At 44.2% G+C, this 26,742-nt stretch overlaps 2 protein-coding genes across 6 annotated transcripts in view; one reads left to right on the top strand and one right to left on the bottom strand.

Moving 5' to 3' along the window:
* LOC127594128 (zinc finger protein 420-like) overlaps nucleotides 1-26,742 on the bottom strand; it is a 68,647-nt gene that overhangs the window by 32,385 nt on the left and 9,520 nt on the right. The gene's annotated exons all lie outside the window — the stretch shown is intronic.
* Nucleotides 1,459-24,776, top strand: slc38a4 (solute carrier family 38 member 4). 2 transcript variants are annotated; one of them, XM_052056170.1, is made up of 16 exons: nucleotides 1,459-1,854; nucleotides 11,323-11,581; nucleotides 11,674-11,767; nucleotides 11,907-12,022; nucleotides 12,123-12,196; nucleotides 12,269-12,361; nucleotides 12,450-12,531; nucleotides 12,613-12,695; nucleotides 13,230-13,288; nucleotides 13,881-14,141; nucleotides 14,966-15,045; nucleotides 15,136-15,236; nucleotides 15,857-15,981; nucleotides 21,421-21,565; nucleotides 22,298-22,395; nucleotides 22,583-24,776. In XM_052056170.1, exons 2-16 carry the CDS (start codon nucleotides 11,457-11,459, stop codon nucleotides 22,685-22,687), a joined length of 1,641 nt encoding a protein of 546 aa, XP_051912130.1. In that variant the 5' UTR covers nucleotides 1,459-1,854; nucleotides 11,323-11,456; the 3' UTR covers nucleotides 22,688-24,776. The 2 variants fall into 2 exon arrangements, with proteins under 2 accessions (XP_051912130.1, XP_051912129.1); XM_052056169.1 differs by lacking the exon at nucleotides 1,459-1,854 and adding an exon at nucleotides 8,413-8,651.

Here is a 26,742-nt window from a genome sequence, read left to right as displayed (position 1 = left end):
TTCTAAAACTGACCAAGTACTGGGAACTGTCCATAATTCTCCTCACTTTGACTTCGACCCTAGTTGCATCTTAAGAAAAACAGTCCCAAAGGATAATGCTGCCATCACCATAGGCATGCTTTGGGACTGTTTTTTTTTTCCAGAACTGTAATAAAACACTGTGGGGTTTTCCGTTCATACTTTCAAATTCACTTGAGCTTTTATGCGCCATGAAACCTAAAACGGTGTTCACCTGTCCTTGGACGGTTGCCAATCGAATAGAGGGATGCAAATTTAACACAAATACCGAGTGATTTTCTTTCTGGTGACCTTGAATGCTCCGGAGAACATATCCACATGGCCAGAATAATATTTAATCACTGTCAGAAGGAGTTACGCTCTCATGAGATTTGTTTTTTTTCCCGGAGAGCGACTCTAACCACGAGATTGCATTAATTTCTGCACCCAAAAGTTGACAGCAGAGAGTCCCGTGGGCCCCGAGAATTGTTTGTCCTTGCCTATTTCTAACTTTAGAAAAATCCTAATATCTTAGGTTAAAAGTTTACATTGGTATCGTTGTGTTGGCTTTAGTGACGTTTGCAGCTCAGAAATGTTAATCGAGTGTTATCATTGCCTATGCGTCATCTCTATTCACAATAGCGTAGCATTAGCATCTTTATAAACACTCTCAAAGTAGCTTTCCCCAATGAAATGAATGGCAACGCCATTAATCTGTGACAACCACACACAAACCAAAAACATGAAACCTATTTCATCCGCCGGTTTGTGGCAAATCATGCACTCGCTTCAGGCTGGTGGACAAAGTGAGTGGTTGAGTTAAATATGGATGGGATTCTCCTGGATGTTTATTCGTTCGCAATCAACTTCAAGTGGGAGCGGCAACAAACAGCTCTCAGAAGCACTTGGTCTCATTTTTGGGGGAAGGGAGGAGAATTGCTTACGATCTGCCAAATAGCTGCCTGTTGTTTGTTGCCGCCGCACAGCATTCGCGTCTCTAAATTGTCCGTGCAATTCTCGAAAAAAAAATAATTTCCAGAGCGATGGCTTATGTCTTGAAAAACTTTGTGAATTAATCTCAATGTCACAGTTGTGCATCAACCACCACAATGGATCCTTATGTGTGTTGCCATCCACTGCCATAATTTTTTTTTCATGTCTAAAGACTAATAAAAACACTTCAGAAAAAAATCCTGATATAGGTTATTATTATTTGTGCATGAAAGGGTTCCATTTAGTATATCGTGATTATTGAAGTTGGCTTAGATGCCTCTTCTTTTTCTCACGTGAATGCTAAGTCGCAACCACTTTTCTTATTGCGCAACTGATAATAAACGTCTTCCAGCTCCAACAACTGTTACTGAGGTGTCAATGTCTCCCAAAAAGAAGCTCCGAGATTAGTTCCTCGTGTATTTCGGTGTAGAATCCGCCAAGTCTCTGAGTCATCCTTCCTTAACGTTCCCTTCCGGATTGCCCCTGTTTTTCTCTAATGTGACCAGACGGAATGTAAACAAAGGCGAACCTCGACTCGGACTCTATTTTTAATTCTTTTGAAAACCGTTTGGATTAGATACTCCAAAAGATCACTTGAAGACACTTGAGACAACCAAATGGGGGGGTTGCTCATTGCCGGAGGTCGATGGGGGTGGGTGTTGGGGTGTCACTTCGGGACCCCTCCACCCTCCCACCACCCAGTAGTGTAACACGAAGCTTTACGAGCTGCCGTCATCACATGGCACATGGAAATTTCCACTCCGTCTCCTTGCTTGTTAAATGGGAAGGGTCTCCCCATCTCTTCAATAGTCCTCCTCCTCCTGCTGCTTGCTGCTACTTACAATTGCCGTCCACTCACACTTGGTAAGTAAGCCCTTTTATATACTCTTCTCCCTTTTTTTAAGTCACTTTTATCCTGCATACAATCGCTGCATCTTCAAATTGATCATTTAGCATTGAGGTGTGAACAGTTCTTATTGTTTGAAATTGGCTTGAATGTGTGGATTTTGTCGGTTTAACACTGAGGAAATGACAGATCACTTCACATATGCGCAGGATTGAAATGAATTCCAAGCTGTTTTGTTTTATTTGTTTGTTTGTTTGTTTGTTTCATGATTGGACGATATGATTGCTTTTGAATGATGAGTTTCCAGAATGCAACAGTAGAGCTTCATGCAGGGTGTCGCCGCACGTAAGAGGGAATCTCGCCTGAGCCATGCAAATGATTTCTAATTACTCCATTCTGAAATCAAAAGCCCAGTTACGCTTTTTGCATGAACACGGAAAAGTGTGCGTAGTACTGCTCGTTTTACTGCACGTCCACTACCTTCCTAGCTTCCCTTTTTCACCCCCGCACCCCCATTCATGCGCTGTGAAACAAAACAAAAAAAGGGTCTGCCTGCCTGCGTGGGGCTCACATGGCGCGGGGCCGAACACACTTCTGTCAACGACTAAGGGTGACAAGGAGAGCAGATTGAGAAATGGGCATGGTGGGGTTTTATGTAACAAGAGAGCTCACGGTGACCAAATCATGATGTTGTGATTCCAATAATGGGTTCCAATGGTGGTGCTGGTGCTATTAGCTCAACTGAAGACAGCTAAATTCTTTCTGGTGGCGTCTTATGCTGGAGTTTTTTGTGCCATGTGCATGAGAAGTCCCTTAAGAATGATTAATCGACTCACAGTCCTTTATCCCAGATCCCAAAATATGCACATACTGTCTATGTGGAGACAATGGGACCACACGTACAATAATTTTGCCACTAGAAAAAGGGGCGTAGCCACAATTTTTTCGATATTGTGACGAGGGGAGGGATTTAGGACTGGGGCAAAAATTATGAAAATGACCTTTTTAACAACACTTCGCTCATGCTAGCTCAATGAAATAATACCGGCTTTAGAGGCAATCAAAAGTGTGCATTATTATCGTTTCTTAACACCAAGAACACAATATTCATACAAATCTTAAATTGTGTTTGTGGTTACCTCATAAAAAAGTGCAAAAAGCTCTAACTAAATGTTCTGTGGATTTTCCCCAAGTCATTGCGTAATTTTGGCCGACATATTCTACAGCGTTCCATTGTGTTGCTTATCAGGAATTTTCTGGAGTGTATTTACCCTGGTCTTAAGACAGCCGTTATGAGGCAACGCACCCTGACCACACAGACACACACAAAGATGAGATTCGGCTAGGAGAATGTCAGGGGCATCTCGGGCATATTTGAGTGGCATGTCTGGCCTGTCGTTGCTTCTTTGGCTACTTACTATTAATACACGGTGACCATACTTACAGTATATTCTCCTCTGGCCTGCTTCACTACATATACTTGTAATAATAATTTGAATAATAATACAATTCATTTGAAAGCACTTTTAACAGTACTCAAAGACAGAGGAGGCTCGGTTCCCCCAGGTTTTGTACTTGTAGTTGATTGAGGAGTTTGGAAGTTGTAGCGTTGAGGATGCCATTGCCATAGTCGAGGCGGCAGGTGATGAAGGCGTGGATGAGGGTTTGGGCGGCAGTGAAAGTGGTTTTGCAGAGGGGGAGAAGGTAGAGGATGAAGAGAAGGGGATCAAGCATAGAGCTCTGGGGGACACCATGGGACAGGGGGGCAGTGGAGGAGGAGCAGTTGTCGATGTGAATGAATTGTCTCTTGTCTGTGAGATATGAGTGAAAACATTTGAGGACATTGTCAGTGATGTCGAGGGATTGCAGGCGAGAGAGTAAGATGGAGTGGTTGAGGGTGTTGAAATCTACTCGCAGCGGAAGAACGTTTCCCCTCAATGAAACATGGCGCAACATCCATTTGTCATTTGTTTATTTCCGTTGAAGAAAGAAACACTGGAATGACAGCTAAAAGTCAAGTATCAAAATGACGTTAAGTAGGAATGGACTTTTATCTCGCCGTGGTAAATACTTGTCGGGTAGATGTAATACTGTACTGGTCAACAACAATTATATAATGACTTACAAGGTCAACTGAAGAACAGCAACCATAGTGATGGATTTACATAATTGACAACTGTAATCTGTCACAATAGACACAACGTTCCAGTTACTACAACTTGTGGTAGGTTGTGACATACTGTACAGTGTACTGGTTCTAATATCGGTGTTAGGCTAGTAGAATCCAAATTGGAGAGGGCCCCTAGTGGGATAAAAAGCATTTTTGTTGCACAAAATATTGACGGTGGGCCAAAATTAAGTATGCGGTTTTTAAAAAATGTTCAGTTATTAATTTACTTTGATCTAATTTTTTTTCTTTGCTCTCAACTCAAATTATTTCAAAAAAGGATTTACGGTACTTTCAAAAGTCTATAACGGTTATCTACCTTTAATCCACCATGTAAAAATGTGATTGAACCGCAGAAGTAATAACTGCTTGGGCGAAAGTTGTGGTCACACTTGAGCAATGAATTTAGCAGCACAGCGTCAAGCCGATTCATGTGGGGTGCACAACTTGTCAAGACACGCTTGAGCTCATACGTCTCAGTCTTCAGCCCCCCGAAGGTGAACCGCCCTATCCGAGGGACCGTCTCTTCTCGTTTTAGTGACAAGCACTGTTGGTACTCGTGGAGGGAGGTGTGGGGGCTTGTTTTCCTATTTTCCACATGGTGGTCAGAGGTCACAGGTCAACCACAAGGGCTCAGTGTGTCGTTTGAGATCTTGTAAACACGGTGGGATGTTTGCCCACACAGCTGCTTGAACCCTTGGTTTGACCGACAATTAAACAATGTGACGCGAGAGCGAGTGATGTTGCGCTTGTTATTGTCACCGCTGTGATGCTAACGTCACAACTTTGGGTGCGATACTGCTTTTATACAACAGTTCTGCGAGTGTTATTTATTAGTTTTGAGTCATACATTGCAACAAATTATGAGGTTACTCTTTATTTCCTCAGTTATCAGATCGGCCCACAAAAATAGCAGAGAACTGTTTTATTAGCCGCTAGCGTGACATGCTAACTAGCCAAAGTATCAGGGTCAATGTTTCCAAACGAAAATGAAAACAAATGAAGCTTCTTTGACTATTTGTCTTGAGTTGGACTATTCATCAATTTCACATACTTGAAATGATATGTTGGAGAGCTTTCTGTAGAGCCATTGTCTGAAACACAAGCTGTGTTTGCTTTTGCAGCACTCTGCTTATGCATTTAGACAAGGCGGCCCGGCAGAATGAATTGGAAAAAGCATTTCAAGTCATTCTTCAACCCTTTTGACAGGCCAAGGAAAACAGGGGTGAGACTGCTGCCTGAGCCCCGCGCAGCAAAGCTGAGGGAGGCAACCGCGGTAACCCGTACACAATATACACAAGCCTGATAATAAGTTGCATAACAGGTGACAAAGGAGACCAGACAATTGCCAAATGATTCAAGCTCGCAAAGACGCAGGCGTTACAATACAGAAAAAGGGTCTAGTTACAAATATAAACATCGAAAATAATGTCAGGAAGAAAATGACTACGTTGGTGCGGAGCACTAAATTCGAAGCTTGGATCGTCCTAGTCGTTTGGCTAAGCACTTTGCATGGCGATATGTTCAACAAATAAATCGGGACCATCAAAATCTCCCTGGCTGAACCCTCTAACCCTTCTGTTCCTCAATTGACGCCCACAAGCAAGGAGTTGCGAGAGTACGCCGCTGCCGTCACACAAACGTTTGCGGATCAATGCAAAGCGATAAGAAAGAGGAACGGGTCACAAACAAGGTTAGGACATACGACATGTCGTCATGTCACGCCATTGGAGGTTTGTCTATATGTTTTGGCGTCCTATTTGTTATGCGTGCATTCATCAGAACATGTGCCCCGGCAGTGACGTAAGGAGAGTTGTCACGTCAATGACAGAACTCTCCCATGTGGGAACACGGACAGACTAGGAATGGCTGAGCCAATTGTGTGCGCCGCACAAGCTTTGTGTTTGTGCGTGTGGCAATTGGAAATTCTGACAGACGTTAGCTATGTTCAAACTGCGGCTCAGTTGGGTTTTTTTTGCCCATATCCATTTTTTTCATGCAGTGTGCATGCAGAGGGCCTCTTAAATAAGTGGATATAAATCATATTTGGATGTACAGCCCTGCTTACAAACATCATATTTTCATACACTCGGGCATTCGAGTTGCTGAATTGCTTTATCGGTACGATACGTGCTGTAGTCCAGTGATGGGCAAGCTAAAGTCCTCTGTAAATCGGAAGACGAGAAGCCAAACATTACGATTTGTGATTAGTGGACTTTAGGCTTTAAACATCGATCGTCGACTAGTTTGTTCAATGTCTTTCCTCACTATCATATGCATCTGCTGTTATGTCATATTGAAGGGCAGCGGCTTCGTAAACACGTTCGCGGAACACCGGAGACAGAAATATACCTCGTCTCAGACTTGTGAAATTCTTCGAGGCCCCCGCGGGCAATGTCAAACCTTCGATAGAGCTCTTAAGGATATTAACAGTCAACTGAAGAATTATCACCCAAGATCAGGTTCCTTCTGTTTTTGAAATTCTCTGTAAGGTTTCCGTTCGATTTATTAGATCTGGGTTTTCTACGTCGCGAGGGCAGTGGAGAGTTTTTAACGACCCATCCGGAGGTTTCGGATGAATTTAGCACTTTTGCGTTCAGATTCTAGCTTTGAATGAGCATGTGGCAGTGGGATGGACTGTCCCATTTCTGTGGGTCTGATACTGACTTGACTTAGTCACGTGGTAGGGGGAATCAGATGAAAAAGGGGAAGGTGAACAAACCTTTTGATATCGACGACGGTGGCACAAACATGCCCCACTTGGCATCTTATCGACCGACTTTTGAAATCGGTCGCATCAAGTAAACTAGGTCAAGTAAGACACCCACAAAGTTAAAAAAAGAGTCTAGAAGTTTGCTTTGATGACGCCGGATTGGATTTAGACGTTCACCGGTAGTCAAATTCAAGGGTGGTGCATTATTCAGACCATTATAGTTGGCTAATAGGCCGTTGGCGGAGGGACAGTTGGTTCAAGGTCTGCAAAAAAAAAGACACAGGACTTATCGACGGTGGTAAATTCCATGGTGGTGTGTGAATATATTTATAGCAATATAGCGTTTCAGAACGGGGGGGGGGGGGGGGGTGTCAACAAAGGTGACGGTGCGGCGACCGAGCGGCCACCCTATTGTTGCCAGGAAACTGATCTTCAAGTGTCACGGTGTTCCTTTTAGCAGGGTTACGTTCTCAAAAGTGGAGAAGAGTACTCCTGATTATTTGCAACATGGCCGCACGTGCATGTCGTGGCGGACGCTATGCTTTGGAGTCCAGCCCCCTCTCCCTCCAGTCCTACACCTCCAGCATCGCAGTTTTCTGGTCACAGGTGATTGGCTGAGCAGTCCAAGTTATCTAAGGAATGTTGTCGGACTGACTTTTGGCGTAAATTGCTGCCGTGTGTCACTTTAACGACTTTTTGGGGGTATTATACTGCGGCAGAGGATATGTGTTAGGAGGTTAATGCCGTTTGGTTTTTTTTAGCCGATTGAGGTTCTTCCTGAACAATGTTTTTAAGGTTCTGCTCAAGATGGCCATTTTTTTTTGGGGGGGGGGGTGCCTGACTGAAGTCAACATATTTTTATGGAAAATGTCCACTTGAGCCTCTTTTGCAGTTTAATGTGCAGTTATACTTCCCGGCTAGTCACTAAAGGGATTAATTTACACAATCTTGGCACAATCTTCTCCTGCTTCATCGTCAAATTAGGTTTTTTTTTCAATTGCAATATACTGTCTGCAATGCCTTCACATGTGGGAAAGGAGAGCCACAGTCGCCAGTGAACCCTTTAGCCGTTAATCGAATGCCTGGAGAGCATTAAACACTCATGTACAGTATTTTCTATTTTTTTGTGTGTGATTCAATAAATTCAAATATGTTTAAAGCATGTGGTTAAAAAAAAATGTGTTTTTCGTCCAGACTATCGTGGATTTTCCACGTATTATTCGGAAGGACAAGGATTGATCGTGACGAGCCCCCCAATTTGAGGATTCTCCAAAGTTCATTTCAGTGGAGCGCGTCTGTTTCTCTCTGTTTGAACATTACGATGTGACAAGATAACGCCTCATATCCTTGACATGTCCGCGACCTTGGGCACAGCGACATCCCGCCGCCGCCGCTGCGCTCTGATTGGCAGAGAGGCGGCACAGCCTACTGTGGGCTCGCGCCTAGCAGCGCAAGCTGGCAATGTGTGTGCGGTGGGCCGTCATGTGCGTGTGCGCGGCGACTTTGGTGGGTTCGTTTTTAAAAGGAAGGTCACGTGACTTCTCATCACGATATCGGACGTGACACGTGAGCTCCCAAGTGCGCGATGGTGTCCGATGCTCATATTAATGCAAATGTATCATAACGATGCTATTTTTCGTTTCGGCAGAGGCAGTTTGTGCAAGTGTGTGATTGTGTGCGCTTTGGGGGCAGGGGGGGATTCTTATGAGTGTGCTCAAAAGGAGAGACCCGTCCTGATTGGGTGACCGAAGTCCCTCCCTCCCCCCTTTTTAAAGCGGCCCTGTCTCACCTGAGTTACAAAATAGCCCCGCAGCTTCTCGACCCTTCACTTCTCTGTGTTACTGTCCGACGACGAAAACATATTTTGGGCCAAGATAAAAGGAGCGGTCAAGATCATTATTTTATTTCTTTTTTGTAGGAATTTTCCGTAAAGTGTGAGTATGTTTGTTCTATTTTAAAGTGTGCTAGGAATTGGCTTTTTATTTTATTCATATTTGTGCAAATGTGCAATTTGGAGCCTTTTCTTGATGCATGACGGGGCTGCAGAGAATATTTTGGGCGGGGAGAAGAAAAAAAACAGCTGTTGTTTACTTTCCTCACTTTTTCTGCATTCTTGCTGAAAGAATTTTGTGCTCAAGTGGTCGGCTGATGCAAGACTATGCTTGGGTGGAGGTGGAGGAAATGGGTCAGAATGAAACCAAAATAAGACCGGCTGCAAATCATTGCATTGCTTGGTAGTAATGTGACTCAATGCCATTTTTTTCCCCCATCACATTTTTGAACTGGTAACATTATGTGTGGATAGTGATCAATTCGCCTCATTGACTCTTTTTTGTAGATTTGTAGAGATTTTGTAGAGATTTTGTAGCACAGGAGTTGCACCTCTAGTGACTATTTATTGATGTTAGCGAGTTATATAAAACCCATCTCAACAAATTAGGTCAGTGTGTGACCCTGAGTGGTATTTAACAAAAAAAAAAAACCACACACAGTTGCTGAAAATAAGAGTGGAAACTTTCCAGGACACAAGGATTGTCACATTCTATGTTTCTTGGACACATTTACGAGCATGTGGGTTTTCCCAAGGAAATCTTCCACAGCGTCTCTGCGGCTAGATACGCATGGTTTTAAGTGTATTCCAGATGTAGCCAGTCAATGCGCATTTAAAATGCTATGTGTCAATTCGTTTCTCATGGCTAGATAAGCTTAAATAGCAAAGCAGGATGCAGCACGACTGACGAGTCGATATCATCATATGGCGTCGAGGGGAACGGGTGGGGGCGGGGGGGTGAAGGGAACCCAGTCGGACAGGTTGATCCTCTTGCCGTTGATAAGACAACACGCAGGCATCAAAAGGCAACACAATAGGAATTAGGCGGACTTGTGGGTCCGGGATATGGTTCTTAGCGGTAATGTACACGCATAATCTCATTGTCTTAACCCTTTCATGCACCCTGTAATCTGATAACATGATCAGATGTCCACTGAAGTAACTGCTGTCCAGGAAAGGGTTAAAACACACACCGAGGTTCAATCCGTAGAGGCGAAATAAAATTATATGACTAACTGTGTGTTAAATCCAATCAGCAGTGGCGGTCAGGCGGTTTGTTGATCGAATCTCTTGACGTCAGTTCACGAGAACCTATTGACTGTAAACAGAGAACGTGTAGTGTGATGCAAAGATGATTCGGCTCAGCAGTAGCTTTTTAGTCGAGTAAAACAAGTCGTCGAGGCAAATGATACCTTTCTGGTTGTGGAACATAAATGGTATGAGAAGCGTTAACTAGCCAAAAAGTTACTCTGAGAAAGTAAGCGACCACAGGACTGGAACGTGTCACAACATTGAGGTCGGGCTAAGTGAAGATTCAGCTATACAGGGGTACCTCTACTTACGAACGTCTCTTCATGCGAAATCTTCAAGTTACGAAACGTCTCAACAGGAAACTATTGCCTCTTGTTACGAAAGAAATGTCAATACGAAAGGTAAAAATACAGTCTGGCCCGCTACTCGCAGCTGCAAGTTTCCTGAATGCAACATACTCATTGCTGCTCTGCCATTGGCTATTCCCGAGCATCATCCTGGCATCTCATTGGCTAAAAGGGAATTCTACCATATGTGACCAATGGTTCGGTGTCCTCGTCATTCGCCCAGGAGGTGTTCCGATCGTTTTACATAAATATGAATCACCCAGAAAAAGTGTTCACCAGTCGGGAGATTGCTCACTATGCTGACTTTTGCCTTGGACATTTTCGAAGGATTGTTAAAAGCCGACAAAAGCAAAGGTCCTTGAATCAGTTCTTCCCAAAACGCCAGGCAAAAACCACTTCTGAGAGAGAACATGGAATAAAGACATGTTACATATTTTTATGCGTTTTTATGCTTTAGGAAATATTTTGTTCTGTATTTTAGGTGGGGGGGGCTTGGAACGAATTAGGGCATTTACATGGAAAACGCGTCTCTACTTACAAACTTTTCTTGTGAAGAAATTTCTTCCAAAAGCAATTAATTTCGTAAGTAGAGGTACCACTCTATCTATCTACCATGGTGTCGAATTTGATCACATTGAGGATTACTCGACAGACGGACATTCTCGCTCCGGTCTAAGAGCTCTTTGTAGGACGGACACAGCAATTTGTGTTACACTAAATGTCTACATGATATAATAATGATGTTAAAGTGGAAAATGTGAAGCACGCCTCCTTCCCCAGTGGCTCATTGAGGCCTCCGACGCAAACAAGGGGGCCTCTTGACGGCTAAAGAACTCCTTGCATCCGTGACCTCATTTCACCACTTGACTTTACTCAGACCATCCATGTCAACGTGTACTATGTCGCCTTTGGCATGTTTCTGTATACAAGCACAAACACAAAACTGGATCGACTATTTGGCTCACTTACGGTATCGCCTTTGAAATTTGAATTGACGAGCGGCATACGAGAGGCGCCCGTGTTGTGTCAAGCGAACCATTTCCGCTGTGAGGTAACAGAACAAACAGTTTCTGGAAATGGTGCTCATTTGCTAGTGGAAACATGTCAAAAAGTCATCTATCTGTAATGTGGATTTTTTGTTAAGCAACTCTGACATTGATTTTTTTTCCTTTTTAGGGTCATATTAGGGTTAAAAAAAATTATTTAAAAAGCAGTTAAGCGGGTGGGGGTTGAAGCAGCGCATTGCTATCTTGGGACCGCTGAGACTGTCAAGCGAGCATTGGAAATAAGTCACCCCGCCGTGAAGCATAATGCCGGGAATCGTGGATCGCATGGAGCTGAGGAAAGTCGCCACGGAGGCCGACGACGACAGCATGGACAGTTTGGATGACCGATTCACCGAGACCATCGATTCCGAAAAGGCCACCATCAACAGGTGCGTACCGCCATGCAGATCACACTAAAAACTATTCCGGTAGACATTCTTTTTAAAAAAAAAGGCTTTGTGCTCATTCGGCAACTTTGCAGTCAGTTCCTGGACGACATGGATGATGGCGAGAGCCAGAAGTTCCTGACGAATGGAATGATGAAGAAGAAATATGAAGAGTATCATGAAGAATACGTGAGTACACTCACAAATCGGTTTTCATTGTTCTGTGGGCTGCGGTGATGGATTACGACGAAGATGAGCTCATCAAAAAGTAATCACGCCTTCGTCTCTGTCTTTTTTATTTTTATTATTTTTTTTTAACTCTGAGCAGCATCCGGGCCACACGTCCTTTGGAATGTCCGTCTTTAACTTAAGCAACGCCATCATGGGCAGCGGGATCCTGGGCCTGTCGTACGCCATGGCCAACACGGGCATTGTCTTGTTTACGTGAGTAGCTATCGTGTCAAGACATATTTGCATCATGAGAATGAGGAATCCAGGTCATTCCGTTTTTCTCATGTTAACAATGAACCTTTGCTTTTCTTAGACTCCTACTCATAGCGGTCGCCATCCTCTCCTTGTATTCTGTGCATCTGCTCCTTATGACCGCTAAGGAAGGAGGTTGGTAATCAAGATAAAGGATTTTAGTGTTCTTGAAGCTTTTTAGCGGCTAATTGTCCAATTGTATCTCAGGATCCCTTATCTACGAAAAACTGGGAGAAAGGGCGTTTGGATGGCCGGGAAAGATAGCGGCGTTTGGATCCATCATTATGCAAAATATCGGTGGTAAGGTGCAGGTTAAGAGAATGTGATTCGAATGGAATAAATAAAAACAAATTCAAATGTTTGGCTAAACTTTGATGTCATTTTGCAGCCATGTCGAGCTACCTCTTTATTGTGAAGTACGAGCTGCCGGAAGTGATTCGGGCATTCTTGGGTTTAGAAGAAAGCACCGGGTGAGTGTGCGTTATCGGTTTTCGAGTCTGGATGGAATCTTTTCAAATGCTAATCCATGATTGGGCCACCTTTGTGTGCAGTGAATGGTACCTGAACGGAAACTACCTGGTGATATTTGTGTCCATCGGAATTATTTTCCCCTTGTCGCTGCTGAAAAACCTCGGTAAGTTAGCACATCGGCAAACCGCATGGGATTGTGCAGGGGTTCCTAAAGTTCCGGCCAGTGAGGTAAATCACTGGATGCTTTACAAGCTGTTTGTTGTTCAAGATCCATGTCGCATACTCGCGGCCGCCTGTCGCCAGCCGAAAGTAATTTAACACTCGTTTCTCAGTCGGCTCTGGCAAATGCGACTTCAAGCAAAGTATCACGAAGCCCTTGAGTCAGCTGGATCACTCGCATGAAGTTTTATGGGCCAGGCCGAATGCTCCAATGGCTCGGCTCCCGCAAAACCTGCTTCGGAATTAAGGAGAGCTAGACTCGTAAAAGAACCCTCTGGCAAACTAGCCCCTCAGATCTTTTATCCATCTATTTTTGGCGACTCGACCTACATCTGTGACCCATATCCTGGGATCGACATTCAAACGAATTTCCAGCTGTTTATAAGAAGGGCAGAGTAAGAGCTAGCCACGATATCGACATTGTCATTGCTAGCCGAGTCTGCACGTCCATGAATGGGTTATTTCATTTTCTTTGCAGGCTACCTGGGCTACACAAGTGGTTTTTCTCTTTCCTGCATGGTCTTCTTCCTGGGAGTGGTAAGTAACATTTGCTCGACAAGGATTTGATGATCTAACTCCAAAATTCCTTTGTTGCAAGGATAGCGTTAGCGTAAAGGCGACTGTCACCGAGTCGTTTTACGTCCATTATGTAAAGAATTTCAGAAATAAATGAACGCTCCCGCCCCTTCTCGCCTGATTCTGAAATACAGTCATAACTCGGTTTTCGACCATAATCCGTTCCAGTCAAGTGACGCATTCATGTGCGCTCAGTTTGGTCGAGAACCGATTTTCGGTCGTAATCTGAGGCACAAAAAACTCGAAACTTTTGGTCGAAAACTGATTTGGTCGAGAACAGAGACGTTCGAAAACTGAGGTTTGACTGTATGACTATGGTAACCTCATCCGGCAGATGGAAATTGAAAAAAAATCCGGAACAGATTTTTCTTAACCCTTTCAGGGACAGCGGTTACTACAGTGGGCAGCTTATCATGTTATCAGGTTACAGGGAGCATGGAAGGGTTACATTTTGAGGAAGTTGGGCCTAAATTGCTCACTCCGGATGTTGCTGCTATTAAAAAGAGATGTTGTCTGTGATCACACCTCAATAAGCTCCACATAAATTTCTCAGGTGATCTACAAGAAAACTCAGCTCCCCTGCCCTCTTCCGTTCCTGGACCACCCATCAGCCAACCTAAGCATGAACGCCTCGCACATGCCGGGCGTGTACGCGTTACACAACCGCTCAGAGCAGATGGACTTCTCCCGGGCGGACATTTCCCCGGCCGTCACGGAGAGCCACGGCGCGCACGCCTCCACCGGCGTCCACTTCGAGGCGCACCACGACGACGAGGACATGTGCACGCCCAAATACTTTATCTTCAACTCACAGGTAGGCCTGAAACCGGTTGCTTGCTTACATCTAAGGGAGTGCGATTAGATTTTCTTTTGAAGAAGGTGAAAAGGTGAGAAGTCGAGTGTTTGGTGAAGGTGGTTTTGAAGGGTGTGTCGTGTCTCTTGTATGTAGGATTTGTCGTCTTTGTGTGCCACTGAGAACGTAACACGGGGATACAAATTAAAAACTGTCTTTCACAGTGACTCACAATGGTCCCTAAAGCCAATTTAATTAAGTTTCCTTGTCAAGGAAGAATGTAGTTCTTACTTTTGCAACTCCTCCTACGGTATTTACAAGTTCACAACAAGAAGCACAATGTGGGGCTAGAACAGATCAATAGCACTTCCATTCACTTCAATGGGGAACGATGATTTGGTAAATTAGCGTTTTGAGCTACGGTCATGGATCAAATTAAACTAAGTCTAGGCACCACTATGTATACTAAGGAGGAGTTTAAGTTTAGCCTGTGTTGTTATTGGAAGTGATAGTCTTTTTTTTAATGAAGGCGTTTATGATTAAGAATAATGTAACACGAGTTTGAAGTGTTATTATACTGTTTTGGGGTCATAGTTTGTGATGTATTTACAGATTAAGTTACAGATTAATGTGGGCAATTTTGTCCATATTAATGGGTCAATTATCTTTTTTTTTGTGGCAAAGCCCAGTCTCCATCTACAACAAATATCAGTATAGTACATTAGTTTTGGAAAAATGACAGACATGACACTTTTCAAAAAGAAAAAAAAAGAAAATCGACAGACTCCTACTCCCATTAAAACAAGACAAATAGTCTTTCATAACACTACTATATTTCTCTCTAGACGGCGTACACTGTGCCCATCCTGGCCTTTGCCTTTGTGTGCCACCCGGAGGTGCTGCCCATCTACAGTGAGCTGAAAGAGTAAGTGCACTTTCCGAAAGCGACATTCTGTACTTTTGAAACCGGTGGGCAACGGAAAAAAGCCAAACCCAAACACCGTTATTTCTGCAGTCGCAGCAGGAAGAAGATGCAGACCGTCTCCAACCTGTCCATCTTTGCGATGCTCGTCATGTATATGATGTCGGCGCTATTTGGCTACCTCACCTTTTACGGTAACTCAACCCGACAACTGATTTGTTACTGTCGATGTGAAGATGACTAATCAATATTCGAGCTTTCTGTCATAGTTTTATGTTCAGACATGACACGGGAAGTTTTATACCCACTCATGTACTGCACTTAATGTGTCTTAAGTAGGCGGCATTTCACAGTTTTTAACTGGCAGGAAGCAGCACTGTGATATGGTCCTTAACATTGAAAAGTACATCCAAACATTACATCTTGCATTCGTATTGTCCAAGTTCAACAACCAAAGGCCAAGATAACGATATCACAGGCACCAGTGACACGTCCTGAATGTCAAACAATTTCTAAGAATACTAACATGACACAGTTGGCCTGCAAACGAGTGTTTATTTTCAGTCGGCCCCGGTGTGAATTGCACTGATAAAAGAACATGGCCTGGCAACCCACACGGGCGGCCTCCAAACATGGTCCAAACGCTCAGTTCGCTCTCTTTCTCTCTCATGTGGATCCACGCATGAACCCGCATGTGAACGGACCCGTGCTAGGATTCAATGTCATGTCTTAACAAGACCGGTTTGTTAACTGTGTCGTGTTCTTCCATATATCTCACAAGTGGCTGTTTTCTTTGCAAAAAAAAAAATCACAGAAAACGTTGAGGCGGAGCTGCTTCACACCTTCACCAAGGTTTACAAGTTTGATACCCTGCTACTGATGGTGCGTTTGGCTGTCCTCACTGCCGTCACGCTGACTGTCCCCATTGTGCTCTTCCCTGTAAGTACCTTCATGTATCGAATAGAGTCGATCAGACACGTGTAGTAGACTTCTGCTATACTTTTCGGCTAGTTTGTCATAACAGCTGTCACTAAACGAAATGATGAAAAAATTATCCTTAACCCGGGTCCATATTTTCAAAATTGCGTCGGACGTGCTAACGAATCGACGACCGCACCGTTCATACAGCGTGAATACATCTGAACTGCACTTTCACTCTTTCGTTTTTAATTCAGTCACTTTTTTTCAGACCACTAGAGGGTGCCTGTGTGCCACTAGTCATGCTTGTACCACATTTTGACAATAACAATAGTCAGAAAGACAGTCTAACGAGCTAGCTAGCTAGCTAGATAGATAGATAGATAGATAGATAGATAGATAGATAGATAGATAGATAGATAGATAGATAGATAGATAGATAGATAGATAGATAGATAGATAGATAGATAGATAGATAGATAGATAGATAGATAGATAGATAGATAGATAGATAGATAGATAGATAGATAGATAGATAGATAGATAGATAGATAGATAGATAGATAGATAGATAGATAGATAGATATGAAGGTCTGTTGCTGCCACTAGGTGGCTCTAATTCCCTTTTCTATCTGACAACATAATGTGTCCCAACATACTTTAGATTTCAACCAAGTACCAGTGTTTAGTTCAAGAAACTAGCAAAACGTCAACATGGTTACACCCACAGTATATTTGACGCTGTAGATCTTCACTGTTTGCCTGACTCACAGAAACAGGAAAAACTATAAATACTACAAAGAGACTCGACGCTCAGGATGTGATTTTTGTGTCATAATCAGGATGCCGCTGATGTTCTCTTGCCTGCAAAACACTATGCAGTCCACATTCACTTGTTTTAGTTGCTGAAATGCTTTAATTAACACACAGGAGGCTCAATTGATTGCATATGAACTATCATCACTCATTCCTTGCTTCAGTGTCTGATGGCATGTTGAGTAACGAATAAGCCTGTGATGATGATACCGAGAGAAAATCCCTTGGATAAATTCATTCACATAGTACCTTCCCAAATATGGCCCGGGTCTAAATTTAGCGTGGTCTTCATCTGACACATGGACACATTTGGCTGCTGACCAAAAAGGTAGTGTCATGCACTCTTTTAGATTTGGTCACATAGCAACTTGTGTCATTGTCGGTTTGTAGAGGCTCCCTGCAGCCACAAGGTGGCAGCAGCGGCCATGTTGTCAGTGAGTCATCAAGTGAGACAGAGAGGGCTGATGCAGCAGCCCTTTGTGATGAAAACACATCTCCACTGTTTTACATCGTCTGAATGAGTCATGAGTCATGAATCAAGCGAGAGTTCTCCGATCACCCTCAGATACAAGCCAACACAAAAGCACATTGACATCCAGACACGCTCCTTGCATGACGCTGTGGATTCAAGTGGAGCGAATGTGTCTGAGAGAGGGCGGGAGGGAGGGGGAGCGAGAGGATCACCCCCCCCCCCAACCCCGCAATGGAAGTTTACTGGCTGGGAGTGGACAGTGGAAAAACCCTCACCTTGACCACAGCGTTTAGGGCTAGCCTGATGGGGCGCTATGGAACAATGCATCACACAGAGTCGTTTCGTATCTTTGCGTGGTCTTATTTAGCTGCGTGAGCCGTGACAAAAATATTGGAAACCCAAAAAGTTGCACTCCGCTGTGCTCGATGCAGTTGAATTCCATATCATTTGAACCACGGGTGTCAAACTCTAGGCCCGGGGGCCAGATCTGGCCCGCCATATCATTTTATGTGGCCCGTGAAAGCAAATCAAATGTGTCAACTTCTACAATAATTGCTAATTTGGTCACTACAATGTGGCCCGCGACAAAAATGAGTTTGACACCCCCCGATTTAAACAACACTTGCTCGACACAGATTGCTACCATCTTATGAGCCAGAATTTTTCCTGCAAACTGCGAATTGTCTGCCATCTTGTGGAAGATACAGTATTTAATTGCTATCACTACCACTATACATTACTGGCATAGATAGATGAAGAAATATTTATTATGTGTCGTAAGTAAATCATGTTTGGCCCAACAAATTGGATCATTTACGATGGTGGTAGAGCTGATGTATTCTCTGACAGCAAAGTGCTTGAGAATTAGGGATCTGAGGGTCGATGCTAATTTCCCGGAATCGCATGAAAACACACAGTAACTCTAAAAATAAGTGTTAGCAATAAGGCCAGGGCATTAACCAAGGCAGAAGTACATGTTTGAATTGCTCTGCACCAGTGGTTAGAGCATATTTGGCCTATCAATAACCTATTTGTCGCTAATTGCAGTACGTTGCGCCACATTCACTGTACCGTGACAACCTTGCCTTCAGGTGAGACGTCAGACGGAAAGCGGCGCTTGTCCCTCTGCCAAGTTTCCACCTGACATTTGAGGATGTCACATTGAATCCTCGCCTGACCTTTACTTTGCTTGGTGACCTTCAGCGAAAGATTAACATGAAGCTTTGTCTGCGGTCGGCCGTCCTCGGTCCCCTGCGGAGAAGTCGTATATACGCGACAGGGCAAATAACGTGTGTGTTTGGGTGGCACAACTGCCACGTACGATGTTGTGCAGCCACGTGAGGGCAGATACAAAACGGAGGTGGGATCACACAAGGCTTTGCCAGGATTCAGTGCATTATGAGGGGGCTTTGCATGGAGGCAGACATGTCCCAGTTCTCAGGCTCTTATTGAAGATCGGGTTAACCGATGTGCCGCATCGAACTCCCGAAGTAAATAAAAAACTGATTTGAGTTTACTCAGGCTTTTGGCTGGAACACACAACTTGCCTAATGTCAGACTCATTAAACTTTGCCTCAGCTTTTAAAAGGTAATCCATGCCCCAAATTACATGACTAGTCACGAGAATCGCACTGACGAAGGAACGAAGGACTCAGCAAGTTTTACCATTGATGATTTGAACCGACGACACCACGTGAAACCGCGACACGTCGTCCAGCGTAATTGATGATCAAAGTCGAAACGTTTTTTAAAATCGCTGTAAAGTGAAAATAAAGGTCTTCAAAATTTGCTTCAAGCATGCACTGGCCGGAATCACTTTGCTTTCCCACACCATGACAATGAGGCGCTCAGAAGCGGCTGCACCAGGCCCACCTGTCTGTCAAAAACAATCACCCGTTCCTCATTCTTCTGTCTACTTCTGAGTGACAAGTGCCTACTCAATGCCAACAACTAGGCACGCTAAAGCAGTTCCACACTTAGGGACGATCGCATTTTCGGAGCTAGCTAGCTAGCTGAATTGAACTCATTCAGTACCAGCCAATTCTGGACAAAGTCAGAAAAGACGTTTAAAAACGTCTTTGGGAGTGAATGAGTTAAAGGTTTTATTTCCGATGCTTAAGATGTGAAAACTGAAAAGTCATCAGTCGGACTATTTTTTTATTTACGTGGCAACCAGCACACCTTCTCCTTTTTGTCTCGAGTTTTGAATGCAGCTGTGCATGTTCACAGACGTTTGAAGTCAACGTGAGGTTTGCAAAATGCCTTCATGAATAAGCAACAACATAATGGAGTCGTGACTGGTGATACTGTCTGTTTTACTCGTTCATCCACATTCTCACTGTGTGTGTGTGTGTTTGGAGGGGGTCGGGGGAGGGCAGTGTCTGACAGGTAAATAGCAGGAGTCAAAAGTGTACAAATATCACACGGTGTAGTCCAAAGGCTTCACGCCAGGTAACAGTTGGGCGCCGAATATTTTGGAGCCTCGGAGAGAAATGCCCCGTCCTGGTTCGAGTTTTCCGAGCCTCATTATGCAACAGCCGGTGGGAGAATGGGGAACGGCGGGTGCGAGGTTGTCGGGTTTTCGGCGGTTAAATCATTGTCGGTATCTCAAATAACTCTTCGCGCTGACGGGGTTTGGGCTGTAATCCCAGAAAACAGCGTCGTAATGAAGGTCACCTGGTTTGGACTGGAGAAAATATGACTTGTTTTTTTTTTTTGCCCTACTTGAGCGTTATAATTAGAAATAAATCTGTCAACGTGGGCTACATAGCTTGTGTAGCGGAAAGAAAAAAAAACGCAAAAGAGAAAGGAAACGAGGCCAACTGTTAAAAAATAAACAATCAACTGTCAACGACAAATGATGATCGTTTCCTCCCTCCCCCTCCCCTCCCTCCTCCTTTCTCTCACTGCTTGGCTGATGCAACCTCACGGTTGCCTTACACGGCGCAGGACAATCCTTGCCGCGTTCTTGAATGCGCGTCCTCAAAGCCCTGTGCCTTTTAATTACTTCCCCGTGTAGCCAACTTGCCGCTGCTTGCTTTGGGCTACACCTGATCCAGGAGACCTTTCACCCACTGGAGGCTTGAACGGGGCTGCCTGTGGCTCAAACAATACCGCGTCTCTTAGCGGGGGGGGGGGGGGGTTTGGGGGAATCTATCAGCTCTCTTAACATACGCACGCAATTTTTTTTTCCCCTTGGCACAAATGTCCACACAGCTTTTTGACACACTTCAGTCAATGCCAAGTGTGGGAACGAGGCTCCGAATTATGTTGTTATGGAGCGAAGTGAGTCCCCTGCTTCAATTTCGAGTTCTTATCCCGTCAAGCCAAATCCTGATAAATAGCAAGTCAAAACAACAGGTGCTTCATTGTTCCACAAAACATAGCCGCCGGTTTTCACAGACGCTCGCAATGCATTTGACTGTATTGGAAGCTCAGCTAACCATCCGGTCACATGGCAAATATAGAAACAGATGACCATTCACAACCGCATGCACACCATGACTGAGTGGGAACCAACGCCGCCGCGCTGCCCTCACACAAGTCAGTGTATCACGATACCATCAGCGACTGAGCAGCTCCACTAGATCGAAAAAATCGTTTTCAAACATAATAATCAGCATTTTGCGATGTAACAAAATTGGACGCAACATTTCCACAGGGAGACGATTCAGAACAACACAGCTCATGCCGTTTTGTTGACACTGCAACGGAGATTTGGAGCATGTCTTCAAAAACGGCATTTGAGATATTTACATGTAAACGGCCTGACTGCGAAGTGTGGACATGCACGTGGTGTGTGTGTGTGTGTGTGTGTGTAAGTGAGCGTAAATTATACACCCACATACTGAAATGATGCCTTTGGTTGGCGAACCGGTTTGTGCGCATGGCTGCGGTGCTTCTCTATAGTTTTACATTTGGTGTGGAAGTGAAAGTTGATAAATCGTGTCTTCGGAGTGGGCAGGGGGGGGGGGTGGTATGAGTGAATTCGTCTCAACTTGTTTGTTGGGAAAGTCGAAACCCGAATAGACCTATGTCCCATCCATGACCTTATTTAACATTCAGGGCGAGCATGTCTCAGCTATTCAAAATGTTTTGGAAATAAACTTCGATTTTCCTCATAATTTGATGCGAGCATTTCTTTTTTTTTTTGTTTTGTTTTTGTGGTCCAGATTCGATCCTCCATCACTACTTTGCTGTTCAGCGGCCGAAGTTTCAGTTGGCCTCGCCACATGCTCATCGCCGCCTGTATCTTGTTCTTCAACAACATGCTGGTCATCTTCGTCCCAACCATCCGAGACATCTTCGGTTTCATCGGTGAGTAGAAAGAAAAAAAAAGGGGGGGGGGAGGAAAAGAACCCGCGGGAATCCCATAGCTGACCATGTGAAGATCTGTCGCAAAGGTCTGATTAGCGGCTTCGGGTCAGAGGGTGTTTTAGTGAAGTCAAAAAAAGTGCAGAAGCTTAAAGTGTCAGGTCGTGTCAGCTTGCCGGTCGCGTGAGAAAAAAAAAGAAAATAAATCGAGGCCATTCGGTTTAAAGATTCTTTGTGGCACTTTAACACCACCATATTAAATACATTGATTTATTTATTTTTTTTAATTCAGTACCAGCCAATTCTGGACCAAGTCTGAAAAGACTTTGTGTTTTTTGTTATTGTAAAGTGTCCTTGGGTGTCTTGAAAGGCGCTTATAAATAAAATGTATTATTATTATTATTTAAAAACGTCTTTGGGAGTGAAGGAGTTAAATACGGGTGCCTGCGATTAGCACTTTATCTCTTCGCATTATGCTACGACCTCATTTAAATTTTAAGCCACATTGCATCGTATTATGATTAAACTCGTGCCTTCTGAAGAGTGGCCTGCCAAGTTTGATATAATTGGATGTCAATTAAAACGTCTGATTGGCGTTGTATTGAATGACTGCAATCTTCCGGATTCAATGTTTACATCGAATGGTAGTTTGAATATGCATTTTTGTTTTGGTGGGGATGGATTTTTTTTTTTTAATGATACTTTTCTGAACGTCCTTTTTCATTTGTTGGTCAGGTTCCTCGGCAGCCACCATGCTCATCTTTATCCTCCCCGCGGCCTTTTACCTCCGCCTGGTGAAGACGGTCCCGCTTCGCTCCCCACAGAAAATCGGGGTGGGTCCACACATACAGAATTGCGCCGTCAGCACTTTCTCAACGTCTCAACTTTCCGAGTACATACCCAGGAGGCGGGGCCCAATTTCAAAAACGTTACTCATCAGAAATTTCACCAGAGTCCCGCCGTGCGTCCTCCCTTATCCAAAAGCATTTAGTATTATTTTGTTCTGGTCTCGCACCCCAGGCTGCTGTTTTCCTGGTCGTGGGAATCGTCTTCATGATTGGCAGCCTGTCACTCATAGTTCTCGACTGGATCCACAATCCACCGGGTTCCAGCGGGGGGCACTAAAGGCACCACCGATGGCCTCCCTGGGGAGACGCCGCAGTCCCTCCTCAAACTGATTTACCACAATAGCTGGACATATCAAGATGTTCTTCAGACTTTTCAGATGAGTTTCGCTGTATTTTTTTTTGGGGGGGGGGTTGTTTGTTTGTTTTTTTTAGTTGTACAGAAAGAAAGAAAAAAAAAAGATCTCGAAGCGCAAGAGACAAGCAGACGCTGGGAAGCATCGTCGTAGCTCCGATTCCCGAGGCGCCAAGAAACTGAACGAACACACTTTCCAAAATGGCCGCCATGCCCAACCCAGGTTCCGCGCACTCGAATGTGACATTCGGAGCGGGAGTCTACGAGCCACCCTGGAAAACACGGGAGCACTTCCATGCATCGCGTTTGTGGCGTCGGACTAAACACGTGTACACTCGCAACCAGACCGTCTCATTCGCTGCGCAAATCGAGAAAAACAGGACAGCAGTCGACGGGCTTCGCGCGATCCACAGGGCTGAAGCGGTGGAGACGCTTCCAGTATTACAGTCACGGGGGTGGTGGGGGAGGGCGGGGGGGGGGGGGGTGTTGAAACGGTATATGTATATAATTGTCTACTAAATAGGTGAATGTTGTACATAATGCGGAGAGTCTGCTTCGGGCACTTGATGTATGTCCGTTCGACTAAAAACAAAGCATGCTATTTTTGTAAGCAATTAGCAGCTGGAATGTTTTTGGGGGTTTTTGGTTTTGGGTTGTTGTTGTTTTTTTTTTTTCCCCCCCCTCATGATGCAGTACACAAAGAAAGTGTCAATCATGCCGGTCAACCCCTGTGATGAGGATTTTCAACTGGCGCCATTAAGGTGCAGTCATACTCCGGAGAAGACAATGTGACACGTTTTGACACAAAAGCTAAACGTTTGCTTTGAAAAAAGGAAAAAAAAAAAGGTCAAACAGGTTGAATCTGTGACTGGATATCGCGGTGTAGTCTTGTTGTTCATTTGATGGATTTTTTATAAAAGTAAATGCGATTGGGGCACCACCATCCATTCATGAACTGGTGCCTTCATTGAAAATAATCAGCATTTAAAAAAAAAAAAATTTAAACCTCACGACTGCGTAGGTCATATCTTTTGAACTTGTGCCTTTCCGGCTGTGAATTGGCTTTTATTTACCGGTGCCTTGAATGAGAACGACGACGACATCAAAGTCTCCTCTCTGTGTCACATCCAGCCAAAGCGGACAACATTTACAGATCCTATGCGGATCTAAACGCATGAAGCATAGAGATATTTCAAATGAAATCGTGTTTCTGTGCATGATTCTTTTTTTTTTTTTCGGGGGGGGGGGGGCACAAGGTCTTTTTTGGAAAATTGTATATGCTTTGTAAATAATTTTATTTTATTGCACACCGACTCTGTTTTGCTGAGTATCTTCTGCAATCCATTGTTTTAGTATATATAAATATATATATAACATGCATTTTGATTTTTTTTTTTCCTCTCACTGTACGAAAGTAGTTTGTTTTTTGTCTTTGATTGTATATATGGAGGAAATCTTTGCTCTGTCCCATTTTTCACATGGTTTCGACCGACCGTCGCATCAGAATGATTTGAGTAGGTCGTCGCAAAGTTTCACACAGTCTGTCGCTTGTTATCTCTTGCTGGCCAACACTGTGGAGGCGACCTGTGAGCAATATTAAGGTGGGAAAGGGGTGTGGGGGTGTGGGGGTGTGGGGGGGACGTCCATTGGGCTCCGCCTGGACAATCGATGCTCTGATCTCACTGTGCATTTACTGCTGCCATAGAAACACATGGGGAGGTATTACTTGAACCTTGGAAAGCTTTCCACAGGCCTTTTAAACGTCATCAGCATCCCGACTGAAGGGCCCGCCAGATGGGTACAATCTCCGAAATTAAGAACGTTTCTTTATTTTGCTCCCACCCTCCCACAATATGCTTTTGATCGGAGCGCAGTGCATTTTGCACACTGTGGGAATTAAAAGTGAGTTATACTTTTTTTTTTAATTGTACCCATTCAAAGGGCTTTTTTTTTTGTATGTGTGGTGCCGTTTCATTAGGAGGAAGAATAAAAAGAAAAGTGGAAAAAAAACGTCTATTTTTGTGCAATTCATTCCATCCACAAGCCATTATCGCGGCGACATCCCAATACAAAGATTAAATAAAATTTTAACGCGGTTCCGTTTGCCATCTTTGCTATTTTTCTAAGATGAGCATTCGATGTTCCTCGAGCATTCGGAAATCTGTGTTTGTGTCTCGCTTGCATCCAGCCATGACTTGTAGCACAAACTTGTTAAATTTGCAAACAGGAGGTGTTCAGGAAGGAGTTAGATAATCTCTCATTGGATTAAACTCAGATCGAGGTATTGCATTGTGTGCGTGTGTCACACATCTCGTTTTATTCATCTCCAAGTGTAACGCCCCAGGAGTCCCTGGCGCAATGTGACTCGCATGAGATGTCAGCGTCGCCAGAGAACATGCTGTAACCGACCTACTCTCCCATTACCCGTGTGCAAGATGACACCGGGCTGAGCTGGCAAGGGGCAAGCACGGCAGCCCAGATGTCAATTTGTGTAAGGTCGTGACAATGCACAAACGTCAGGCCCTGCTGCATTCAAGTCACAGCGATGGATATGTTTAAAACGACAACAACCAAAGGCAAAGTTATTTTCCGGTACGGCTTGGCGGCGCCCGGCAGGAACTCGCGTGTACCCGGAAGCTAAAACGTGCATTTTTCCCGTGAAAGCTCACGTGACACGTAAGAGTCAGATTGAGATCACCAAATATTTTTTGTTGTTGTCATTTTAAACCAAGCGTGTCAAAATCATTTTTTGTGAAGGGCCACATCTTAGTTACCGTTTCCCTTGGAGGGCCGTGATGACTGAAACTACCTAAAGTCAAGAATAACGTTTTATTCAACTATTGTTTCAGTAACTGTAATGGGAGGTTTGGTCACAAGAAAATGCTTGCAAAATGTCACTGATTATATGAAAATTTTAAATATTAGTACAGATTTTAGCAAGCATCTTGGAAGTTGTCATCTTTGATTTGCTTTCGCAGGCCCGTTAAAATGATGCGGCGGGCCAGATCTGGCCCTTGGGCCGTGAGTTTGACACCTGTGTTTTAAATAGCGGGTGACAGTTGGTCTCCGATGAAAACTAGCTCCCGAACTCCGCACGACAGTTCAGTCAGTCAGCGGCGTACCAGGCGAGTTGTTCAGTAGCGTTTGGATTATGAGGGCATCCCTCAAAAGATTTTTCATATTAAGGCGTCCCTGGACGCAAAACGTTTGAGAACCGCCGTTACGTACGCACAAAACTCTCATGTGACCGGCTCTCCCTAAAAAGGTGAACTGCATTCGACTAGCCAGTCGACTCAACTTTATTTATAGAGCACTTTAAAGACAACCACAGCTGCATCTAAAGAGCTATACATGGAGTGGCTAGCAGACAAAGCTAGCGAGAGTTGTAAAAGGAAATATGTGCATCGTTTTCTCCGCGTTGAAAAGCAACAGCTAAAAAAAAAGGCTCATTATCTAGACAGAAGACCCTCGGGCAGTGCTTTGTAAATCCTTGGGCTGTTCCCGAGTTATGAACCAACTTCTGCAAGGCTTTCAACTCCCTGATAAACCGCATCCTCCATAAAACCAGGGATGAGAATTTCCCCACCTCGCAAAAATCTCCTCCGATTTTGCCAAGCCCGTGTGTCGCAAGCGCCGCCGGCCGCACCTGTTGCCACAGCGGCGGACGATGCCAACACTTACAAATCACCTCACATATTAAATTAGCATGACCTATATTCCCCAAATCTTGGCTGCTTGGTGTGTGACAGCTGCCCAGCGAGGGGAAATGCCTTGGCAGGTCATCTTGACTTATTTGGATGCCTGATTGGCCAAAAGTTCTGGCACGACTGGTCATCGTAACGACAGGAAAAGAAAATGGAAGAAAAAAATATATCACAATAATAATACAGCGTTGTCACTGAAAGACTTTATGGAAGTTGGAGATCTAATTGGTCTGGCCCACTTGTGAATATTCAACAGCTTCTGGATAGTGTCACTGT

This window comes from Hippocampus zosterae, chromosome 21 (assembly GCF_025434085.1).
Source record: "Hippocampus zosterae strain Florida chromosome 21, ASM2543408v3, whole genome shotgun sequence".
Classification (NCBI taxonomy): Eukaryota; Metazoa; Chordata; class Actinopteri; order Syngnathiformes; family Syngnathidae; genus Hippocampus; species Hippocampus zosterae.
The sequence above is the reverse complement of the archived record's forward strand: the minus strand, read 5'-3'. Positions and strand labels throughout refer to the sequence as shown.